At 38.1% G+C, this 25,825-nt stretch overlaps 1 protein-coding gene and 1 non-coding gene across 4 annotated transcripts in view; both read right to left on the reverse strand.

Moving 5' to 3' along the window:
• TOX (thymocyte selection associated high mobility group box) overlaps positions 1-25,825 on the reverse strand; it is a 309,742-nt gene that overhangs the window by 8,222 nt on the left and 275,695 nt on the right. For all 3 annotated transcript variants that reach the window (XM_008982689.5, XM_002758935.6, XM_035277514.3), the window contains 3 exons: positions 25,314-25,544; positions 14,187-14,267; positions 1,741-2,127 (listed from right to left, as the gene is read on the reverse strand). In XM_008982689.5, the coding sequence (XP_008980937.1) occupies positions 1,741-2,127; positions 14,187-14,267; positions 25,314-25,544 (699 nt within the window). The remainder of the gene's footprint in view (positions 1-1,740; positions 2,128-14,186; positions 14,268-25,313; positions 25,545-25,825) is intronic.
• On the reverse strand, positions 804-944 carry LOC118148754 (U4 spliceosomal RNA). The gene has a single exon (XR_004735656.1). It is a non-coding gene; the product is annotated as a U4 spliceosomal RNA (small nuclear RNA).

Raw genomic sequence — 25,825 nt, forward strand, 5'->3', positions numbered from 1 at the left:
GAAGGGTAGGAATTGAACCCTCAGAATATAACTTGGTCATAAACCTCTCAAGACAAGGTAGGGTGGTGGGAAGTGGCTTTCCACATCCTCTTGTTCACCAGTGAATCGACAACTGGTCTGTTGAATGCAGATAAGAAAGTTTTCATAGCTTAACCGTATCTTTGGCTTAAGGACCAAGAAAGACTTCAGTAAGATGAATCCCTTTGTTCTCATAATGATTTTGATTATAGTACTCACCAGAATTTAAAGATCCTTTGAATTCTTAGGAGAAACAGGTTTTCTCATATGAAAGAGTTAAGAGTCTACAAGACCGATTATGAATGAGATGCAGCAAGCCTAGCATTTTAGAATCCAGCCTCTGAGTTTTGAACAGACCTGGGTTTGAATTCCAGCTCTAACCTTATGAGCACATGACCTAACTCTGCCAAGCCTCAGTGTCTTCCTCTAAAGGAAGGTAATGCTAGTACCTGCACTGGAAGTCTTCTGAGAACCAAAGACGAGGTGGTGTATAAAAAGCGTTGGGTTTGTTATTGTGAGCGCTCAAAGATCCTGGCAACAATAATAATAATGAATTTGGGACTATGTATATTTCACTTCTTTTTCTGCCTCTCCTTTCTCTCCATCTCCCCAGTCCAACTATAGATTCAAATTCCACAGAGAGGTAGACATCAATTCCATAGAAAAGCTGTGTTTGCCTTATATCCTTACAGCTTGAAGAACAACAGAGTAACTGGATTATGTGACACCTGAATTTCATGTGATTTGTAATTTTGACTTTATTTTTTTAAAAAAATTATATTCAGTCTCCATAGAGACCATAAAAGATTGCCAATGTCAACTCTACTGCAAGTTGTCATGCCAGGGTACTGGGAGAAGCTTACAATTGGCAATAATTGCACCTCAGGTAAACCTCATTGGCTGTGATACTGCCAATGCGCAAAGCTGCTTTTATTTTTTAAAATAAAATTTAAAAAATAGTTTTAGGATTTTTGGAGGCCTTCTGTTCGGTTTAGTTTATATTGTTTGAGCCTAATTTTCAAACTTTAAAATAACACCAAAATCCAAAAGGAATATTTGATTTCAAAGAAAAGTTAATCTAAAATTGCACACAAATGGTTTCAATAATCAGGGAGTGGGTAGGGAGGCTTCCAAACTGCCTGTGTTTTTCTTTTTTTTTTTAATTTATGCAGAAGCCAGATATCCATTTTTAAATAAATCCCTGGTTAAAATGTTCAGTTCTTAGGACTCTCAGGGGTTCTACCAGATCTGGTGTTGGACCTGACTTGATATTTTAGCATTTACTGGACTCAGGAGGCATAACAGTCAAGACTTTCTCATCTCCAAACAATAGTTTTTGAAAAGTTGTAGAATTCTCTATTCCGAAGAGATTCAGCAGCACTTCGTATCTTAAAATAACAAATGTACTTTACTCAAAAAACAGAAAACAAGAAGAATGATTAGAAACATGAGGCAAAATGGATATCACAGGAAAGAAGCCAGTGATTATGAAAAGAAGCGACTGTCAATTGTGATGGCATAATGCCACACGCACTCACCACTTGTAAATTACATTTTGCAGAAAGCAGATATTTGTTGAGTATCTTTAGTGCTCTCTTGACTTAAATAGAAGGACAGAAAACACATATCTCCCATCCTGTGCTGAATAAAAAGCCTCCCCGCCCCCGCCACCACACTTCAGAATAGGGGTGCTCACTTGAAGTCCAAACCCACCATACTTACTTGCTGCATGGTGGGTGAGTGTAAGGCGGACTGGACCTGCATGGGGAGCTGGTTCCCGAGGGGCTGCTGCATGGTGAGCGGCTGGTGCTGCTGCATGTTGAGATGCTGGTGAAGAGGTGGGCTGATCTGGAGGGGAGGAGGAGGGGACACAGCCATGTTCGCTATAGAGACAGTCACTGGCATTTGGTTATTCGGCTTGGGGGCTATGTTCCTGGGGAGACTAGGATGCATGGCGGTTAGGTGAGGATTCATTCCTGGTTGTTGGTGATAGTGGGAACTTAGGTACAGAGCCGAGTGGGCCTGGCTGGGCCCATGGAACACCGATGGCTTCGAATTGATCAGCTGAGGAGGTTGAGATGTTTTCACGTCAACAGGTTCACTGTAGCTCTGTGGAGGAAACAAGTGAGCAGAGTTGGGAGGCTGATACATGAATGTTGATTCTAGGTATGACGCTTTGTGAATTTACTCAAGCACTTTCCCTGGAATCCATACCCATGACTATTCTGGACTCTCTTGTCTCAGAATTCCTCCACCATCATTTATAATGTGATTGATCGAAGACCGCTTCTATCCCTTTTCTGAAATTAAAAACAAGCTGCAATGACATTTTGTTCCTTTGCCTAAATGTTTTAACTTGGTGACTTTTCTCATCATCCAAATGAGGGTAACAAGATGGGTTTGTGGAGGGGGGGACGGGGAAAGGCAGATGCTGTGAATGCCCAAATGGGAAACACACGTGAAGCTTTCTTTCAAAGTAATTCAGTTCCGCAGTTCTTCTATAGATTATAGGTTTAGTTTTTAATTTTTCCTTTTTTATATTCTCAAAGAGACTTGGCCTAGATATTTGCACAAAGAAAACAAAGCTGGTTGATGGAAATGGATATAGAAGAACAGAGTTCTAAAATACCTTTCTGAAGTCATATAAAACTACATTAATATGCTCTTCAAAGTACTGCAGAACTTACCCTGAGTTTTAAAATGAAGTTGGTGATGAATTGTCCTCTATAATGAAGTAGATAAAAATAATCTCTCTTAGAAATTTTAGACTCCATCATAAATTAATATAATTTTGCCCTAATTTTTTCCGCACCTTCATTTGGTCATTTCCTAGTAATATTTTAATTGATTTAAAAACTGAACATTTCAGTAAAGGCTGAAAGGAATCAAGAATTAACCCTGTGGCATTTCCTCAGGGGCCTGGACCTGCATCCTACATTTCCTGAGAGGAAGAGACTAACAAAACAATACAAGGTAGAAGGTAGAATCAACTGGAAGAAAAAAAAAAAAAAAACACGATAAAATGGACTGGAGAAAAGAAATCAGTTTGCCAAAACAAGGTCTTGAGGATGCCTATATGCTTTTACTCTGCAATCTTGATGTCATGCTTATTCAGCTCTCAAGCCGAAGTGAGTTTCTGGCTACTCTCTGTACTGCAGGGAGCACTGAGCCGTGAGGACTCTCGGGATCCTTCTGCTCAGTGTACCACCAGGCAACCCACAGACAGGCCCATAGAGAAACGGGTTCATCACACATGACTGCATGAAACTCAAGCTGAGTAGCTTCTTTATCACCAGGCAGCTTACCACGCTGTTAGCAACACGACTCACTGTCTTCAATAATGCAGCCAAGTTTCACGAAAACCACAGTCAGAATGTTGCTGCTGCGTATGTCTGCTGATTCCCAGGAGGAACAGGCTGGGGTGGGTGGATGTTTAGCCCCACATCCTGTCATTATAGATAGGATGTATCTGGGCTGGGCGCGGTGGCTCACTCCTGTAATCCCAGCACTTTGGGAGGCCGAGGAGGGCAGATCACCTGAGGTCAGGAGTTTGAGACCAGCCTGACCAACACGGTGAAACCCTGTCTCTTCTAAAAATACAAAATTAGCCAAGTGTGGTGGCACATGCCTGTAATCCCAGCTACTCAAGAGGCTGAGACAGAATTGCTTGAACCTGGAAAGCAGAGGTTGCAGTGAGCCAAGATCATGCCATTGCACTTCAGCCTGGGCAACAAGAGTGAAACTCAAAAGAAAGAAAGAAAGACGGGGGTGGGGGGCGGTGTGGGGCGGGGGCGGGGGGGAGAGAGAGAGAGAGAGAGAGAAAAGAAAGAAAGGAAGACAGACATCTAACACCTGTAAAAGTTGTAAAAGTGTGTCAAACCATGGAAACCCAGGGTCCTATGAGACTCTGAATGCTCCATGCACAGTATAGAGTATGGTGTACCCAAATAATTCCAGCTCCTTTGGAGAGTCCTCTCATCCTGACATTTTTCCCTGTGTCACAGTGATGCAGCCTTCAGAAATAGGAACACACATTTAGACTGCATCTTTAGTATTCATGTTAAAAATGTTAAAAACTGTTCATGAAAAATTTTTAAGGGGCGGTTTGTAGATCAAAGAAGCTTTATTAAATGTAGCTTCTGAAAGGGGCTTTTAAGGAAAAAAAACAAGTTTTAAGTAGATTTTTTTTGGCTTCCATTTAAAAGTTCTTATTGTTGATGTGCAAAATAGTTAACAATTCAAGGAAAAGGTTAAATGGGTTAATGGAGGCTGTGTAAACAGTGACTACTTCCACATCAGAATAACATGTACTGCAATTGATATGCCTCAAAAAGAATTCCGTATATGCTAGGAAGATTACGTGTTAAGTCTGTGTGCTTAAGTAATCTGGAGAGTGTTCGCTGTGTTTGAATTCCCTCTTTATAGCCTATCACAGGAGGGCTAGTTTCATATTTAGTTACAGACTGTGTTGACTTCATACCAGAAAGAAATCATATTTATAAAAATGGATACATATTGGTGCATCTTTATTTTTTGCTTTATAGTTGTTGTTTTTAATTTAAAAATAATACAAATCACATTCTTGTGATCGAATAGAAAATATGTGTCATTGTAAAAATGTTTTCATTTTTAATTTCTATATATAACATTACTAGATAAGGAGGTAACTTTCGGCGAAGGAAATAAAAATATCAAATTCAAAATAAATAATGAATCTAATTCTTCTGTATTCTACTGTTTAAATAATAGTATGTGGTCCATCATATAGATAGATGATAGATAGGCAGATGTAGAGATGGAATAGACATACTGATTTACAGAAGTCAACAGATAGCAACCTAATTTGAGATACTTTATTGCTAACCTTGTAAAGCTCTCTTTTCTCATGAATAATTAAACACAAAATATTTTCTCTATCTAGCCATTTATTTGTCATTTATGTCCTCCATATCGAAGTGTGCAAAGACCAGCCCCCTCAACCTACTTTGAAAGAGCAGTAACTTTTAATCACTAGAAGAACTATTGGAAACTCCAAGTACAGATTTCCAAAGATGATTCAGACCACACTTGAAACAATTTTTAACCTCGAGTGAGGGAGCATTTGAGGAAGTTATATATATTTTCCCTTTATTTTCTAATCATTGAATGTGACAACAGAAATAATGTATCCAGCCATGTGCCTAAATGTGGCAGGTGTTCCAATATGAATTCTCTTCCTATAGTCTGTTTTCACAAAGATGTCCTGATTCCTCAAAAAGGGGATCTTTTTTTGATGGGAGGGACTTCAATTTCTGTAGCCCATGCATCTAGCATAGTGCAAAGTACATAAAAACACAATTATGTTTTCTAAGGAGTGAATGAATGACTACTTTTGAACAATCCTCCAGGCAGCCACCACTGCCCTTGGTGACTTGCCCTCTTGACAAGACACACCGTTCCTCTTCCCATGGAGTTAGGAAGGCTTCAAAAGTCATCTGAAGGCTTCGAAAAGCCACAGAATATCAGATTGACCTTCCTCAGGCTCTTCTCTGCTCTCGGCAGGAGACAAACCCTTCCTGAAGGGATGAGAAATTACAGCTTTCCACTCTGTCCTTTGGTTAGATACACTGCCCTTTCTGCCTCTCTGCTCTTGGGGGAGTGGGCAGCAAGGCAGCTTGCTCAGTCTCACCTGTGCTTGGGGAATTTGTTCTTTATGCAACGCTCGACTCATTTAGATGAGGGACAATCGCCTTCTGGCTTCACTTCCGTGAATTATTAGGCAGACTAGTACAATAGACCATCTATTAATTACTTCCGTTAATTATTAGGCAGACTAGTACAATAGACCATCTATTAATTACAGAGCTCTTTTCTAATTCTGGAAGATAGGTAGAATAAGTTCATTTTCATAATAATTCTATAAATTCATAATGTGATTAAATGAAAATACAAAGGAATTATAATATCCTCTTACTGTCATATTTTTCCAATTTAACTGTGAAAGCAAGGCTACAATTTTGATAACCAATTATATTGCAAATGAAGACCTCTATACCTATCGTTCAGAAATTAGAACTATTTTCTCATACATACTAAATAATTCACATTTGTTTCCACTTTCAAACACATTAACCTCTTTTATTTAGCAATGGAATATCATGTTGGTCACCTGACAAATGTGTTTCCCAGCATGTAGACAACTGAAAATCAACCTTTGAATTCCACACTTTCAGGGGAGAAATGTGTTCTTGCTGTTATTTTCTGAGTATGTTCTCTTTCCTATTTGCTTTTAAACCACAGATTCTGGAAGGTATTTTTTATAAGCCATAAAATGAGGGTAGGGACCACAGAGACTTTCTGAATCTTGTCTGTAGAGGATTCCATTGACATATGCAAAATGTATAAAGAATACATTATACATATAAGCCTGCAGATACCTCTTACTAACCAAATTATTGATTATCCAAGGTAGTTTCAATCCCATTTATTTTGTATAATGAAGATAATACTGCATAGTGTATAAATTTCCCCATTCTGGGATGATATGTGCTATAAAAATGAAAGATTGACAAAGCAACTGTTATTTAAAATAGCAAAGTATAAACACCAGACATAAAACTCAGGGAGAAGAACAATATAAAAGTTGCTGAACCAAATCAAATTAATAGTCCGTCTAATTTGATTCTTGTTTTCAGCACTGACCGATACTTGATGCATTGAAAATTAAACAGAATTTATGCACCTACTCAATTGTGCATTGCTCCTTCTGGAAGAAAAAATTCTTTCTGGTCCATGCAGGTGATTAACTTATACCCTGAAGCATGAGATTTTATTATCTTTAAATCACGATCTGGGTTTACAGAGCTGCAAATTTTCTGTTAACAGCCATACAATGATCCATCCCATTTACAAATTCAGACTCAGTATTTGTCTCCATAGCGCACCATGGCATGATATTTGTAAGTTTGTCTCATTCTGAAAAAGAAACTATTTATTTTTTTCAAATCCACTTTCCTTTAATTGAACTAAGCATTGTGCTTCTTTACTATTGATTACAGAAACAGAGAACTTTCTTGACTTAATTCAATATTGACCTATTGTGTAAGTTTAAAAAAAAAAGGTGTCCATTTGTCCTTTATAAATCTTAGTACTTTAGGAACTACTCCTTAAGGTAGAAACAAAATCTCATATTTGACTTTAAAATCATGAATCTGATTGCCTTTATTTAATATACCAGAACATAGTTATCCAAATGCCATCTGCTTCCAGGTTGGCAATTCTGAGAAGCTGTACACTTATTTCAATAATGCTGCTTTTATTTGGAATATTTGGGAACTTCTCTGCTGAAGTTCTCTTCGGAGCCTGTGGGACACTGTTTTACATATCCTCAGACAACTCTTTGTCTTTTGATGGTGAATTGGATTTTTGGAAACAGCTAATAGTCACTTGAAGCCAAGTCTGCGGGTTATATCTGGGTGATGCTTAGGGAAAAGAATGAGGTGTGAAAACAATGTAACAAGATTGATTTTCTAACATGGCTCATAAACTTTTTCTGACTACAGTTCTAAAAGAGGAGTTTCAAAAATTTTTTGAACTCTGGGAGCAATAATAAAATAAGTTTGCAGCCTCCCAAGGTGACTACTTTGAATGCAACACTCATTTTGGGAATATAAATTCTGGTCTGTGTGGTAAAATGAAACTAGTTCCATTGCTTTAAAGTTATACGTTGTTTTCAGCATAATAATTTAGATCCATGTCTAGGCATTCCTGAGTCTATGGAAAAACTATATTTCCTTTAGCTTCATGTGATAGCTCAGCCCCATATGACCTTCAATAGCACGTAAAATTGCCTAAGCCAGGAAGCCCTAGCCTTCATCATAACATATATTCTTGGACATCTTTGCAGGGTTCATAAGGACCATTTCAATTAAGGAAATTATAGATGAATGCAGTTTTGCTTATATCTAGATAATTTATTATCTTTATAAAGAAATACATCTATGAAACAAAATTTTTCTTTTTTAATGTCACTTTTAAAATTTCTTCATATCAAAGCAGCCTTTGATATAAAGAAAAACTGAAAATATCATCCAGCCAAATTTTCAATGACACAAAAATCTTTCCTTCCTCCCTTGCATGCCTACTAATACAAAAAAATTCATAATAATACTTATAGCTTATATTTTTAAGTGCTTCCTTTCAAGATGCTAAGCCATACGGTTTATTTTTAAAAATTTTGAATTTAAAAAATTTTAATTTTATTGTGATAAGAACACCTAACATTAGGTCTACCATCTTCACAAATTTTCTTTTCTTTCTTTCTTTTTTTTTTTTTTGAGACGGAGTTTCGTTCTTGTTTCCCAGGCTGGAGTGCAATGGCGCAATCTTGGCTCACCGCAACCTCCGCCTCCTGGGTTCAGGCAATTCTGCTGCCTCAGCCTCCTGAGTAGCTGGGATTACAGGCACGCGCCACCATGCCCAGCTAATTTTTTGTATTTTGAGTAGAGACGGTGTTTCGCCATGTTGACCAGGATGGTCTCGATCTGTTGACCTTGTGATCCACCCGCCTCGGCCTCCCAAAGTGCTGGGATTACAGGCTTGAGCCACCGCGCCTGGCCCACAAATTTTCAAGTGTACAATCCAGTACTGTTGACTCTGGGTCCAGTGTTGCACAGCAGCTCTCCAGAGTTCATTCATGTTGTTTGAGGAATGCTTTCTGCCTGTTGATACTGACTCCCTATCTCCCCTCCCCCAGCACCAGCAACCACTGTGGCACTCTTTGATTCTATGAATTTGACTATTCTAGGTACCTCCTATAAGTGGAATCATGCAGTACATGTCTTTCTGTGACTGACTTATTTCATTTAGCATAATATCCTCAAGTGAACTATGTAATTTATATAGCTTTTCTTATTTTATTCTCATGGAAACCCTAAGATGTAGGTCCTATTATCTTCTCCGTTTAACACTTGTGTAAATGGAGACTTAGAACATCCAAGGAACTGCATGAAGATATGCAGTTAGGAGTTGGGAAACTTGGGATTTGAATGCAGATCCACCTGCCCCAGAGATTATTGACTCCTCAGTCTGAGGACTCTCCCAGTATGATAGAGGTGACACTTTTAGAGGTCATAGAACAGGCTTCCCTTGATTCCATGTGGAAGCACTGGGGTTAAAGATGCCTTGGAGACCTTCAATCCTTATTTATAACCTTCGCTTCTGCTTTTAAGCTTTTCTATGGAAAGAAGTTGTTCATTCTAACAATTCAAGAGTTTGGCAATGTTCCCTGTTCAGATTAAATTTATTTAATTTGAAATGGAAACAATTTTCTTATTCTGTAGTCAGAGAAAATTAAGTATGAGTAATCACTACCCTATGTCCAATGCCGATGTGGACTTAAACACCCTTAGTCTTTGTTTTCTGGGTTTCATAATCTTGAATCCTCTCTTTTTCTGCTAATACCTTCTAACTTCTGGCCTTTTTATGACCAATTTTATGATGTTTTTCAACTTCCCCCTTTAAATGACAGAGCCTAAAACTGAATGAAGAATTCTGGGGTCTGACCAGCGCTGTGTTTGCAGCACCCTATATCCTAGAGATGTGCCCTGAAATTCTGATATGCTTGTACAGCAGGAGTGGCCAGTGCTGGGCAGTTCTGTCACTGGCTGCACACGACCAGCTGAGGCACCCACCCTGCTGGAATAGCACAACACACAGCAGTGGTTTCCAAACCTTCTGCAGGCCCAGCCCAGATTTCTCTGAAGGTCTCAGCCTCTGGTGGCAGTGGGGGTAGCAGAGTGGGCAGTTGGCTGGACTCCACCCACTATTAAGCCAGGGAAGCTTTACTTTTAGCTGTTGCCTATGTAAGAGCTGGATTGGAATTTTATGGAATGTTATTTATATAAGGTGCCAGTTTGAACGATAAAAACATCTGAGAATCACTGAGTAGAGAAACGCCTATAAGCTCTAGAGCAAGATAGTGAGGACTCAGACTGAGTCCTACTCTGCCACAGCCACTGTGGGAAAGCCATTTACTCTCTCTGCTAGAGAATGTCTAAAAAATGGGGCTAATTCCTATTGTGCAGGTTTACTGTGACGGGGAATAGGAACAATATAAAATGCCTAGCACAGTCTAAGTTACATATAAGCTACTCTGTAGAAGGATGTCATGTGTATTTTTGTTACTATTGGAAACAATTCAGTATCCTGAGGAGAATGGGCCAGGGTTTGCATTTGGAAGTTACAAAAGCTAGAATTTTTGTTTCCTAGGATTAAATATTTTATTTTTGGCAGATTTCAATGTTATTCAAGCTTCGAGTCATGTTAATTAATCTGGATTAGATGATACATAGCACTTTTTTTTTTTGAGATGGAGTCTTACCCTGTCGTCCAGGATGGAGTGCAGGTGGTATGATCTTAACTCACTGCAACCTCTGCCTCCCAAATTCAATTGATTCTCCTGCCTCAGCCTCCTGAGTAGCTGGGATTACAGGCACCCACTACCATGCCCAGCTAATTTTTGTATTTTTAGTGGAGATGGGGCTTCACCATGTTGGCCAGATTGGTCTTGAACTCCTGACTTTGTGATCCACCCACCTCTGTCTCCCAACGTGCTGGGATTACAGGCATGAGCCACCATGCCTGGCTGGTATATAGTACTATTAAATGAAAGAAGTAATCACTGAAGCATTGTCAATTCTGTGACTCAGTTTCACAGGTAGAGTCAAAGTTCATGGACTGTTATTTTTGGTTATATTCTGTAAGAAGCAGCTAATTTTAAGGGATCACTTCAGGTCTTTCAAGTATCATGAAATAGTCCACTTTGAGTTGCTGTATAAATCTTTGTCTCTCAGCACCCAGCCCTGTGTCCAGGCATTCTGCATTCCTGACCTGGATCACAGTATGGCCTAGGGGCAAACGTGGAGAAGCAGCAGACTGTGACTATGACATGGCCACAAATTAGTGAGAGGATCTATTGTCCTAAGAATGCAAAGTCATATTCGGGGAAATGAATGGCTTGCCTGGAAAATACATACTAAAATATATAGCTCTGGAGGAGTAAGTCAAAGTGGCTGGGAAGAATTTAGGAAAATGGACAAGGTGCTCTGACCTTACCAGAGGGAATGTCAAAGCTGCACCATGACTCCAAGGCACTGGGTGTTTTAGGGGTGCAGGAGAGCACATTGAGAGGACGCATGAGCAGCTTGGCCCAGCAGAAGACCAAGGGCAGTGCAGGCCAGTGTCAGCCTTGGCCACTGGTTACCTGCAGGTGCCTTTCCTCTTCTGGGAAATGTTGATAATCAAGCCTTCTTCAAGGGATAAGGCCTGAGGATTGAGGGAACTTACGCATGTAAAATAATCTTTTAAAAACTTAAGTCCCATCAGGCAATCTATCCCATACCAGAACCCATTTTTTGGCTTCCCTTTGTACCGAGAATGAACTCAGCTCTTTTCAAATGTCCTGCAAGGTCTTCAGGATTAGGCTTCTGCCCATCTTCCCAACTTCAGTTCAAATCACACTCTCTCCATTCACTCAGCTCTGGCCACACCGACCTTTTCAATTCAAGGAAACATTTTGCCACCCTGAGTCTTTGCACTTGTTATAGCTCTGCCTGGCCAGCTCTTTCCTCTGGCTCTCTGGTTTTGCAAGCTCCTGTCCTCTTTTGACCCCCAGATCCAATGTCACCTCTTTAAAGAGGTCTTTGTAGATCACCTAAGCAGAGACCTTGCTTTATCTCCTCCAGAACACTTGGATTCTCAAATCTCAATCATTTATTACTTTATGTTTTCACTAACGATTTTTCTTGATGAAAGAGAAAGTTCTTCAAGTCTAGGAAAAGAATTTGCCTGTTCTCCACAGCATTCTGTGAGCCTGGCACAGTGCTTGGCACAGAGGACAAGCCCAGGAAGATTGGTCAAATGAATATACAAACCGGGGTGGGAGGTGGGGAAAAATAGAGCTTGGCTGGCACATGATGGCTCCTGGGAGTTGTAATTATGGGATACATCATGTAGCATTTTCTGTTTTCCCTTCTACATCTTTTAGAATAGGGAAATAATTCATAATGTTGTAAAAAATTATAATGTAGAAAAATTATTTTAAAATATGACTGGTTATTATTTGCCTTGTCATAATTAGAAGGAAACAGAATTAGACTTTTATATGTGTTATTATATTTTATGGGAGGATGGGCTGGACATTTTTCTGATGATGTCTAGAAAGTTCCATTCACTGCAGATATCTCATACAACATCGGAGGGCCACTTTTTTAACCTGGAGAGGATGTTTGTAACTTTCCTTCAATTTGTATACACACAATAGATAGTTGTACATAAATAGATATTCGACAGCTCCAGCAAAATTCCTACTGCCAAAGAGAAGAAAAATGTCAGAGTAAGCTGTAAAAAAAGTGCTTGGTTTTTTAAATGTAGAAATGGCAATTCACAGCATTTATACAAATTGCCGTACACTGCGGGTTGCAACTCTGAAACTGAATAGTAAGAAAAGTTGCAGCTAAGAGCAAATCTGAGGACACTTGTTTAGAAAGTGGAGGCTTAGTCAGTATCACAGCATTCTGGCAATCTGCATATCATTAACTTTTTGTATTGTGCTTTGTATTGGGATTGAGACTTCATGTATTGATTTTCTCTATGTAAAGTGCTCTACGTAAAACTCTACTTAAAATCTTCAAAAAAAATCTTATCTTGGATGAAATGAGAATTAACTTTTTAAAAGCTCCCCTTATATTTTTGGCATATTAATCTGTTAACAATATCAACATGACTATTTAATCCAATGGCTGTATGGATCTAATATTTTATACTTTTTAGGTTATAATTTTATATACATTATTTGAAACATGCAGAAATATCATTTGGTATCAGCGGAAAGTAAATAGCTTCAGAAAGAGTTAGATAAATTAAAAAGTGCAAGATAATACAAAAAAGCTAGAAATTTTAAGGTAATTTATACCTAATAACTTTTCTCATAGTGTCATACCTTAGAAGTAGAACATAAGATTGAGTTAGAGAAATAGTTTACTGAAATTTCTTAAGCATTTGTATTTTGGGCTCTCTTTTCTTCTCTGCATCAGTATATTCAGTATGTATTTTCTTCAATAAAACATAATTTACATAATTATTTTAGAGTTACAATGAGTCTAGATATTATGAATGAGACAAAAAGTATTTTTTTTTTTTTTGGATGGAGTCTTGCTCTGTTGTTAGGCTGGATTGCAGTGGTGTAATCTCAGCTCACTGCAACCTCTGCCTCCCAGGTTCAAGGGATTCTCCTGCCTCCTGAGTAGCTGGGATTACAGGTATGCACCATGATGCCCAGCTAATTTTTGTATTTTTAGTAGCGATGGGGTCTCACCATGTTGGCCAGGATGGTCTCGATCTCTTGACCTTGTGATCTACCCACCTTGCCCTCCCATAGTGCTGGGATTACAGGTGTAAGCCACCTCACCCAGCCGAAAAAAAGCATTTTCTAAGGGTAAATGGGATGAAGTCCAGAGTCCCAGACCACAGTGAGCATAGTAACAGCCAGTTTGGGACTTGAGATAACGTTGTCTAATGCTTACAGACTCAGTCCATCTCTGTGAGGTTACCTTCTCGAGAATTCCATAAAGGAAATTGTACCTTTATTAACATGAGACCAAACAGGGTTAACTCTTGAGTATTTATAACAGGAAGAACTAGTCTTTAAGACATTCTAAATCACTAAATATTTTTAAGCCTTGTTTTTATTTTCAAATGATGTGACTTATAAACATTTTTGGGGTCTGCTTACCTCCTAATGCTGCTGTAATAAGTCTAGGATTTCAGACAGTTGGCATGTCCTCAGTAAAGGCCATTGGCATGGGGGCCAGGAGGCAATTTAAGAGGGGGATTCGGAGAAGTAGAAAGCTGGCTTGGGGTGAAGAATGCACTGTGACTAATCCAGAAAACCAATCATCCACAGGTGGACAATATTTTAGAAATGGCCCAGAGGATGCTGTTCTGGTCTTTTGGGGCTAAATAAATATTTCTATATCATGTAGCTTTGTTTATAATTTACGTTTTCTTTTTTTTCCAGCAAAGAAGATTGTGCAGAATTGTGAAAGTCATGTTTTATGCCTTTAAGTGACTGTTGGAGTCTGCCCCAAGATGGCCACAGTCCGTCACAATATCACACAGCTGCACATTACCTTGGATACAAGGCTGGCTCTGTATGCTGCGAGCTGCTTCAGGTACTCCTTCTTTGCAGCCTCGGTTTTCTTTTTATAGACCTGCAACAGCAGCAAAGAGTCTTAAATTAGAAAGTGCATCTGCTTTTGTTTTCAGAGAAGTACAATACAGAATGATAATTAAACACACATATCCACTTATAGTTATATAATATAATAATATAGATCTCCCGAAAGATTGTGTTTTCTTACTGAAACAGATTTTTAAGAAGCATGGCAATAGACTAGATAAGAAAAAAAAATAACAGTAAAACTTGACACTTTAACATAAAATGTATGAAAGGATTTATCTGGGTAACTATGAGTGTAGAGGTAGTTGGGTTACAAAGATACTGTTGACAAAGGTTCCCAGGGAAACCACATGTGAGTAAATAAGGCATTTATATTTATATAATGGGCAGATAACTCCACAGCTCAGTCACATCCTGATATATATGTTCCATGCTAAATACAAAAACAAAGACAGAATTTAAGGATGACAAATCATGTTCAATAAGCAAATCAAAGGAAACAGAATGGACTTTGCAGGTTCATCACTGTTTTAAGACTTGGAGCCTTGAAGTTCTATTTTCAAAGACTCAGGAAACAGTGATGGTGATTAAGGACACGTTTGGGAGAGGAATGGGAAGCCCAAGTGGCTGCAGATTGCATGTGTGCCCTGCCCTGCAGCCCACTCTGGTCATGTCCTTTCCAAGAAAAACACTAAATGTCATGGATCTGTGGACACCTCATTTTGAAAAGGTAAAAATGTTCTGAAATGAATTTCAGTTTACAGAAGCTTTCCATTTCTGAGAGGGAATCATCTTGAAAATAAAAGCAAAATCATCCCAAACTGAGCAAAAAGACTGAAAAATGACTTGCTTGTATGCTAAAGGTCACATCGTTAAGTTAAACAGTGAGCAGTCATTAGAGTCGAAAATGAAAGATTAGCAAAGTGAACACACATGGCCGTCTGCTACCATTAAGTTGATTTTTTCAAGGCTTCGGAGTATATTTTTGGCAATATTTTGAAATCAGCCTGAAAGAACAAAATATTTTTCATCCTTTACTGTGTAAATGGAAATGTATTTTCATTGATACAGCTATTTAGAATTTCCCACATCTTGGATTTCACAGCAGGGAATAAGGCTTGGCTAATATTTTATAATACTGAGCTCAAAAACAGACACACAGATCAGTATTGAAAAGTGGCTTCAGAATAAGTCAGAGTAGTTAAATATAAATTATGTCTAAAGACCAAATATCTGCCATTTGGCAGCAGGGTCAATTTACGGTTTCAAATGCTGACTGTGGTTTGCTGAGCCCAACACCAGCTATGAAATTCGAGATGTGAGAAATATTATTTACTCATGAATATTTTAATTAAAGCAGAACATTTTACTTAAGGTAAACAAATGACTAACCTTGTCAACAGAATTATAACAGGACTGTATGAAATGAATGTGCTAATTTTTCTCCTAAAGAGAGGGCTTCAGCCTTGATTTCTGTATTTGGGATTTTGTTCTAATAAAAGCCAAGTAAAATAAGGAATTAAGAATTAGTACAATATTATCATATAATCAATGTACATCTTACTAAGTATGAAACTAAAGAAACTTTTAAAATTATATTTCAGCTTTCTTTTTTTGCAGAAAGTCTTCGGTTTAAGTACAGGAGTACTCTAAATTTAGTGAACTAATTATTGGAAGTAAAATTCAAATTCTTTTTTGGAAATTCACATGTGAAAACAAATAAATGCTAAAGGCGAGTAAGTGTCTTTGAACAGTGTGATCTGCATATATCGTAAGCCCTGGTGCAGCCACAATCAGAAAGACGCTATCCTGCTTTTCATTGATTTATTTTTTCCTTGAGAGACAGATTTCTGTTTATAGTTTTTCTTTAAACCTCTTCTCAAATACATAATTTACTATTAATGACCTTAAACTGACAACGTTTATATTTGCTTTTAATACCTTAAAACTGTTTCAAGAGGGTTTTTCTCCCATACAGATAGAAATCCTATTCGGGACTTTGAAGCAAACATTTAGTCAATACGTCTTTTATGGTAACGCATCTTTGCATACCCTAAGCATTTCTATCACGTTTTTATTAATATGCTACTCCAAGTGACTCCCATTCAGCTATCTAGGATGTGTTTTGCTTTCAAAGGCAAATAGAAAGCACTTTGGTCCACAGCATTGCCCACAGCAACATTTTCTAAGTTGGGGCAGATAAGACAGTATTGCCAGATGGTCGGACTGTATTATCTATCATTTGTTTTTTCATTGGTTTCTACTGAAACAGCAACAGTGTGACTACAATGCTATCCCTTTGTTGAACTTCTGGCAGTTAACATCACACAAAGTGTTAACCTTCCTTAAATTTGTTGCCTAACAACCAGGGAAGAAAGGTGGCTAGCTCCACATGTTTCAGGCTGAATATGTGCCCCTGGTTTCCCTCCAGAATCGATGTTGTTACAGGATACCTGACTAGCATGCAGAGTCCCCTGTTTTCCACAAATGGCTCCCTATTGGCTATTGATGATTGGCTATGCGGGATCATCGCATAAGTGCCTAAATAGCACTTCAGAAAAGAGTAAACTCATCATGTCACATTACATGGATTGATGGATCCACTCTTTCCTGAATAGCTGCAGATGTTCAGAGGGAGAATTCATAGGGGGGTCATTTCAGAAGGTAGATTCCTGTAATTGTGTTGAAAGGGGAGTAGCCTGGATCAGAATTAAAATCTGAGGTGGTCTCCTCAACAGTAATTAGCACCTCCATCTTTGAGAACTACCTGATGGCTCCCATGTTTTACACTCTGTATACCTTTCTGATGTTATCTTCTGAAATTGGACAAGGATGTTGCTTGAATTCTACATGTAATGGAAATGTTTGAAGAAAGACCTCAAATATGAATGAATGATAATGATAAACATCCCACATGCAGGTGAAGTAAGGGCAATCCTTACTTTAAAAAAGATATTTAAAAATCAATGGTAAAAAAAACCTCTCGAAACATTTCAAAACCTTTAATTACAGATGAAGAAAGTCCTCTGCCTACAGAAAGCAAAGATGTCCCAGGACAGCAATTGGCAACGAACAACCACTGCCATGAGCAAGTGCACAGAACTTCCAACTGACAAGGATGGGTCTGATTTATGTCAAAGTCAAGTTTAGGAAAGAAATGGTCTCTCACTCTCAGGGAAAGACAAATATTTTAAAGGTATGTGATTCATACAGTAAATATTAGTATTTAGTTGAGTTACAAAATGGCTTCCAAATGGTCCACAGCTGTTTTAAATAAAGTACAAAGTTGGCCAGATGAGGATTTAAAAATCATAATACATCATTTATCATTTCCCCCAACTCATCCAAACACTTTTGAATTCATCCTGTCCTAACTAAGTTATATGCTGTGGTTTGTTATTCCAAGAAAGCTACCATGTCCCATCTAAGGATTGCATCTCAGTGGCTAAACTAAAACATATATAATGGCTAAACTAAAACATACGTAGATAGTCATCAAATAGCAGTTCTAGAGAACTCAAATCCTGTCACATGGTCTAGTGATTCACCGAGTCATTTTCGAAATGCTCTAAATACCAGCATGTACACATGTTTTTATAAGCCAATAATCCCTAATTGAAATCAGCAGTTCAATATCAACGAAGATGACAAACTCAAGCAGAAAAGATTTCTCATACAATCTGTCATTTTCCTTTTACTTTCTGCTTCTTCTCTAAACAAACAATCCATCCAACTCATACAGAAAAGCAAAATCTTATAAATACCGTTTAATTCCTTCTTCCTTCCTTTTTTTTCTGTTTTGGCCCTTAGTTAATCTCTAGTCATAGTTTATTTCAACAGTCTTTACAATAATAATAAGAAAAAATGTAAAATTCTTCCAATTCTGGGTTCCATCCAAAAACTAAAGACATTTTTCATTCTGGGTAACTTCAAATGTAGTTTTTCCCATTACTGCTTAATGTTTACAGAAAATGCTTAGAAATGTACAAGTAATAAGAATTTAACCTTAATTCCGTGCAATGTTTTTTAGTAATTAAAAATTTGCAGCTTCTTTGAAGACTGTTGTTATTTAGGTCAGTTAGAGCGAGTGCATCTGTATTTTATATAGAACTTAGTTCATTTAGTGGTTAAATGTCCATCTTGTGTAACTTGGTCAGCACTTTCTTAGGCTCTAAGGCCTTTAGAGAGTGGTATTCAGAGAACTGAAAACATACAATGTGACAAACATCTTGCTGTGGATTCCATTTGAGGGTTGCCTGACCCATGTAAATGGTCTTAGCAATATCAGTTTAACCTGTTTCTAGAATGGTAAGAATCCAAAGCGAGGTCCTTGCCTGAAAAAATGGCTAAAAAATACAACATATCTGCTTTATTAGATGAAGATGACTAAGGAAAGTATGTTCTTCAATTATGCTTACAAATCTATTGAGTGCCCAGTATGTGCCTACTGTAGTGTGAGGCACTGATGTTATTAACTTAAGATTAAAAAGTCATTAAAATGATGCCTCCATTGTGTGCCTTCCGTGGATCATGCTCTCTCTCTCTATATATATATATAACCTCTAATTCTTTCAATAAAAAGACTGCATTGCATTATTATCCCCATTTTGCAGATAAGAAAACAGACTAGAATGGGCAACTATTTTACCTAATATATTAGAACAGGTATATGGTAAAGCTATGGTATGAATAAAATCAATCTGGTGTCAAATGTTCCGTCTTTGTTTGCTCAATGGTTCCTCCTAGCCGTGAGAACTTTTGATTCTTTCAGGACACACAACTGCAAGGCCTGGTCTCTTTTGTTCACTGCTGAAGCCGCAGCATGCTTGGAACATAGTAGGTGCTCATGAAATATTTATTGAGCCTGCAATCCATGGTCTCAGGTTTCTCCTTCCACGAATCAGCATGAGTATGTGTGCTAAGGATGAAACTGAAGTGCATGCTCTAAATTACAGTGTATATCAATGGAAACAGTGGACTGATACACAGATATACAATCCACCCAAACATTTTTTCCAATTATAGATAAAGCACAACAGACTTGAATAAGTATTATGTTTGAATTATCTTCCTGCCAACATCATGAAAAATTTTAAATGAAATGTCTGCTCCCATGGTATCTGAGCAGATGAACATTTGAACATGTGTACAACAAATGCTTATGCCCACGAAGGCATGCAAGAACCACATTTATGTACCACTAATTGTATGTGTGGCTATAGATATAATACATGGAAAATATATATATGAATACCTGAATTTCACAAATGTGCTCACCATTTTATGTAATAATTTTCATGGCTCAGTTTCAAATTTGTATGAATATGGACTTTGCTTACATTGTACAGTTTTTAAGTGAACAATTGTTTAACATATGCTTCACTCCTAGTTTTTAAAAAATTGGGAAAATGCTTAATGTTTATAAGGAAACGGCCAAGATAAACACGTGTGAATGTTGTCGTGTGACAGGATTTTAGTTAACCTTAAGTATTGTTGACATAAAAATCCAAATTCTATCAGAAGATAGGGGGGAAAAAGAAACTCCTCCGGCAGCATTGATGTAGTGGGTGTCTGAGCACCAATGAGGAGGAAATGATTTGATTGTGTGGGCTCAGAGGATTTGTCAGCTGCCTCATAAGTATAATTCTGGCTCTTCATATCCCTGCTGCTTCTAATTTAGCAGGACAGGCTCATAATTGAAGCAAATTAACTATTTACACTTGCCACTTCTACCAGGGAAGAGGACACAGCAGCAGGAAAGAATGAGTAGGAAATTACATTCTTCCCACTTGTGTCAGATCTGCCCTTATATAAACACATTAACAGTAATTTCACGAGGCGTCAAACATAGGAATAAATACTGAGGAATAAAATAATGAGGTGTTGCTATTGAGCTGAACTGCTATGGCTAATATCCTTGGATATGAATTATGCATCCTGAAAGAAGGCATATGTTAACAGTATTCAAACAGTTTCCCTGCAAGTGAGATCTGCTCATTAGGCTCTGGATCTCGAGGTAAATCCACTCTCTTCTTCCACGACAAGGCTAGCATTTACAAAAATACACGCTCTGGGCACCGTGGGCTGTGGTTTCTCCTGAATACACTAAACTCTGAATAGGCTTTCCACTCCATTTTTAGCATAACAGCATGTTTATTTAGCTCTTTGGCTGCAGCTTTAAAGCCATTTAATGTAATGTAAACAAGAACATTTTGTTTGTAATTTGCTAAATGTCTTACAGCCCGACTGTGTCTCCAATTAGGAACTTAAGGTTCATTTAGTAATTTACATCTGGTTCTGATTTAAGGTGACTTTCCTTTTTCACTTAAGAGCCGGCTTGCCGTGGCTAAAAAGGACCCAAGTACACTCTACACAGCTCTTTGGACCAACCCTTTCTGCTTCAAAGAGGGATGGGCTCTTTTATTTGGTAGGGTTTTATTTGTTATATATTGTCTGTGCACCCAGATTCTCCACTACAATGACCAGAATCAGAGAGTTCAGAAATAATGGAGGTAGACAGGAAATTTAGCTGGAACCTCATAACAAAGATGCTGAGGGTTGCTGAAACTCCAAGGACCCTAATACAAAGGGTGTGATATTCTTAACTTAACTATTTTTCTTTCTCTGTAGGTTCCAGTCAGTGAAAGATAAGTAGCAGAGACCAACATCACAGCAATACTTATGTTTTATTTCCTTCTCCATCTGGTGCCTTTTAAACAACTTAGTATGCTTCTGAAATGGGCTCTCCATTGTCTTACGAGTCATTAGCATTTAAAACCCCCAGTTGGAATCTCAAACACAATTCTGCTCCCATTCCTGATTCAGTACCATCTTCCAAAGTATTAAAATGGGGAGATCTCTGATACGTGGAGTTTGTTCAGTGGCTTTGGTAGGAAGGATTCATAAGGGAGATTTTGTGTTCCTTGAGGATTTTTATCGCTTCCTTCGGCTTCCTTCTGATTTCTCTTCTTTGAAAGATTCTTCACAGAAACCAAAGTACATATTGTTTCTCACTCACCATGGATTCTGAAAATAAAGATCTGCCCTTCTGCAGTGGCTTCTTACTCCCGCCTATACTCCGCAATGAGGAAGCATGTGATATAAACACACAGCAGCTCTATTAGTCATGTTCCCTCTGGCTGTCAAGAAAACATTCCATTGTAATCTTACTAATAGCCATTTTTCCTTAAATATTGTAATCTTCTGAGGCCACCAATAAGTCATCAATAATTTTGTCCATTTTTCCCAGTTTGTGTTTATGTTTGTCGCTGTTCATAATTGTGGGCTGCGGTGACAACAGGATTTTGGAACAATTGTGGCTCATGAAATCTTAGCCTTCCACTGGAATCAGCTGCCTACACAATGCCAACAGCATCACATGGGTTTGTTCTGTAACACGCATATTTGTCCAAAATTTTGAATTTTAATAGTCTGCCTTGAATCTGCTCCAGGAATATTCTTTTAAAAATACATAGCAGTATGTGTGCCCCCCAATTTGAATATTAAATGAGAATAAAACAATTAATTTAAGTTTGAAATGGAGATATTATAGTATGTTGGCACAATGAGTTAACACAAAGGGAGAGAACAGGTGGTAATCCACCATTATAACACTTTGGGATATTTTGCTGCAGTTTTTTGGATGCCCAAATGTGCATTCCAGGCAGGCACGTTTGCTCTGCTGATGACTTGCAAACTGCTAGAGAAAGGTTGCTGCGGAGCAGAGGAGCAGTGGCCCCGCCAGTGCAATGTGCTTCCTTGTGTGAGCAGTGTCTGATTTCATTCAGCTGACCCTCTCTCTGCTTGGTTCTGGCACAAGCCTGCATCCAACATGTGTCCTACACCATACTGGCATGATCTGCAGTCTTACTCTCTTTATTAAGCACAATCATCTTTTACATGCAAATGATAGGCTCTGCTGAACTTCTGTGAAGTCAAAAAAGCACACAGCACGGGGACAAATCATTTTAAAGTGATCGAAACTGTTTTGGTCATCCCAATGCATTGTTTTAGTAACTCTTAAGTGCTAAAATGTTAAAATTTTTACTTTTGTAAGATAAAAAAGTTATTTCTATCAATCTTGGCACAATTTTTTTAGCAACTGAATTTTGATTGTGAAATCGCTTTATAATACCAAATGATTTATATGTCAACTATTATATAACTTTATCCTTTAAAAATGGATTTGCTCCCTAAAACGCTGTTTTCATTGAGAAGGAACCAAAGGTAGACTCATTACAAGTTACTTACTAAACTAGGCAATGTATGAAACCTACAAGAGAGAAACATACGAAAGTGAAAGAGAAAAATATTTGCCATTATATATATACAATTAGAAACCTTACACATAATTGTAATTATATCCACCTTAGGTAGACCAGCCTCAATTATCCGAATGCCAGAATGGGAAAATGGGAATGATTTACTTTTTTAACATGACATTTGAGAATACTGAATCTCATATTTTTGAGGTCTGTAAATAATTTGATGGTCAGACAAAAAGAATGCAAAATACTATCTTAATATTCCCTTCTTGCTATATTAAAAATAAAAAGCTGTAGAATTAATGGGAAGAAACCTGCTGCTTGGTATTTACTGCCTTGGGGAACTACCCGATTTTCATCATAAGACCATTATTCTTTTCTATCAGAAACGTGAGAACAGGAATTTACTGTTTAATATTGACAATGTAAAGAACCAATCATGGGCTAGGGAAGGCCTTTGCAGACCTCCCTTTTTAAAAACCACTGCTCTTGAATATGGAAAATAATTAGGAAAATGTAACTGGGGTCAGAGGATAGATAAGAGAAGTACGATGAGTGGCAGAGCAGGCTATTGACGTTTCCAGAAATGAAGAATTTGACAAAAGACACCAAGGAGGCACAAATGAGCCTTGAAACAATACTCCCAGTTCAGTCACTGAGTCTCAGGTAGGGAAGAGGGGCTGACCCTTCATAGGAGAACCATGTGTCTTCAGATGAACAAGAATTGCTTCACCCTATCTCTAGGGAAGGGAGTTGCTTTTGGGATGCTTTCTCCGGGAAATTTTGTCTCACAAAGCAAAAAAGTTTATGGTACTGAAGCCAGGTACATATTCGAGAATGCACAGAAAGCTTACTGGAGCAGAGAGCGAGCTATGTCTTCATATGTGGCATTATGGGTGGTGAAGGGAGGCCTTAAGGTGACATTAAGGGAACAGGGAGGGGCTTGGGATTGCTGGTTGGACTACATTTAGTTTCTCGTTCAGTGAGGCTCTGCTGAGTGGAGAAATGAAGTCACTATACAATTCACCATGATTGTCCAACATCAGTTGGAAGCCACATTTCATGTTTGAGAGTGTAAGAGCAAACTGACCTAAGTTAGAAGAGAAACTAGCTTTAAAATTTTGCAACAATATGTTAGGTTTCAATAAGAATCCCATAATACAATGTCAACTACCCTCTAACGGTGAGTCGGTATTTTAATTGAGTGTACAGAGAACATTTTGGTGGTGTGTTTCCTGTTCATGAAGAAAACTCTTGCAACACAGGGCTCTATATGGCAGGCTGGTGCTTTCTTCAAACAGCACTTCTTCAAGCTGTCAATCTTGAAAAGGATGTAAGGAAATGCATAGATATTTCAGATTGCAGAAGACAGATTTGACTTATAGAAAAGAGTGATTGAAGGGACCTGGAAGAGCAAGTTCTATGTTTCCTTAGCAACTGGTTTTATCATTATCCCTATCATTGATTTCATAGGGTTTGTTAAGAAAAGCATTGTAAGTTGAGTGACAAGTGGTGTAAGTTTTATTCACAGTAATTCTATGTACCAGGCATGTAATTGTAGACAAATCATTCAACACAATGCGGGTCTGTTTGTCTTGTTCTCTGTTCTATCCCCAGTGCCTAGAACAGTGCCTGGCACATACGTGCTCAACAAATATTTGTTAAATAAACAAATGAATGAATTTAATTTATATGGCCCCATTTCATAATCTGCAAAATTTGGGTAAAAATTTCCCTGTATATCTATGAGTATTCAGTAGAACAAATCAAATAAATGCAAAGTGCTTTTTAAAACTATAAGACACTATGTACTTTATAGATGTTAACATATAATATAAACACAATATATAGGTCCTTCTTGATGCATAAATTGGTGTGAGCTTTTCTATATTTTATATAATTCCTGGATGTGATGAGGAAAGATTGATGTCTCTAATTAAGAATAAAACATGAGACTAATTCACTATTTATGCAATTCAGTATTACGCTGTGGCTAAAATTGATTTACAGAGTTATGTCAATCACTTCTAGAATGCTTCTAAATTTTTCTTTGTGATCCTGAGATTTTAGATGGTGACCGTGGCCATCTAGTTCCTGGTTTAGAAATGTGGGATCAACATTGTTCCTTTGTTTAGGTGGGTTCCATCCTTTCACTGAACCCTCACTCTCTGTGACTCCAATCCTCTTTAAACCTTCTGAGCCACATATGCTGTATCCATGGTGTCTCACGTGGCCTTCCCTGAGCATGGTCCTCAGTCACACCACAGTGATACATGAGAGAAGAAAAAAAACCAGGCATCTGGTCCCATTTAGCGCAGCCTAAAAATATGGTATAAATACATATGGGGGATTAAATAACAGCCCCTGGCGGTCTTTAGGGAATGGCTAGGGGTGGAAACCCTTGAATTTGAGGTTCATTTAGCAAAGAGGGTTTTGATGACAAAAGGGTAAATAGTAAGTGCTGAAGAGAGGTGAGGACAGTTTTCAAAATACTTTTAGGACGTTTTCTCAGTCTTTATGTTCATGTTGGCAACAAGAAGGAATAATGCAATCCTGGCTGGGATACGTAAAAGTGCTTCCAAAAGTAACTACACTATATAAACTTTGAAACAAAGGAATCAACATGCTATTTATGGGGGAGTAATAAAGGACTATAACATTATGTGAACGTCTCAGAAAGTCTGGTTCGGATGGGGACACATTCTCACTGTCTGTTCTGGGATCTAAAGAATTCACCCAAAGCCCTGGGAAGCCATTTCTTCAGACTGCACGATCTCAGCTCGTGGATTCCTGCTCCACTGGGAATGCCTTACCTGTTTTTGCTCTTCTCCTAAACCGTCCCACATTGAAGCCACAATTTTAGAGACTTCGCCAAAGGTAGCATTTGGATTTTGGCCCTTGATGGCGGCCTGAGTATCACGAAAGAATAGCGCATAGGCAGACACAGGCTTCTGGGGCTCATTGGGGTCCTTCTTCTTCTTCTTTTTGGGAGTTTTTGGTTTTTTCCCCATATCAGAGGCAGGCCGCTTCTCTCCACCATTGATCTGAAATGGAAATCAAAATAGAATTATAGGGGAACTGAGACAATTTGGAGCCAAAATATATTGCTGTTTTCCTTTGAAACCTAGACACATACCTTCACCCATACATCACTCAAACAGACTTTTCTAAGGGACATGTTGTTTTGTTATGTTTTTTTTCCCCAGATGAAACTGCATATTGCAAGTAGTTTTCATATTTATCCTACTCACAACTTTGCTTACCTAGCTTTTAAAAAATGTTATCTCTTTTTATATTATTACACGATTTTTTTTTTTTTTTTGAG

Source organism: Callithrix jacchus, chromosome 16, assembly GCF_049354715.1.
Source record: "Callithrix jacchus isolate 240 chromosome 16, calJac240_pri, whole genome shotgun sequence".
NCBI classification, from domain to species: Eukaryota; Metazoa; Chordata; class Mammalia; order Primates; family Cebidae; genus Callithrix; species Callithrix jacchus.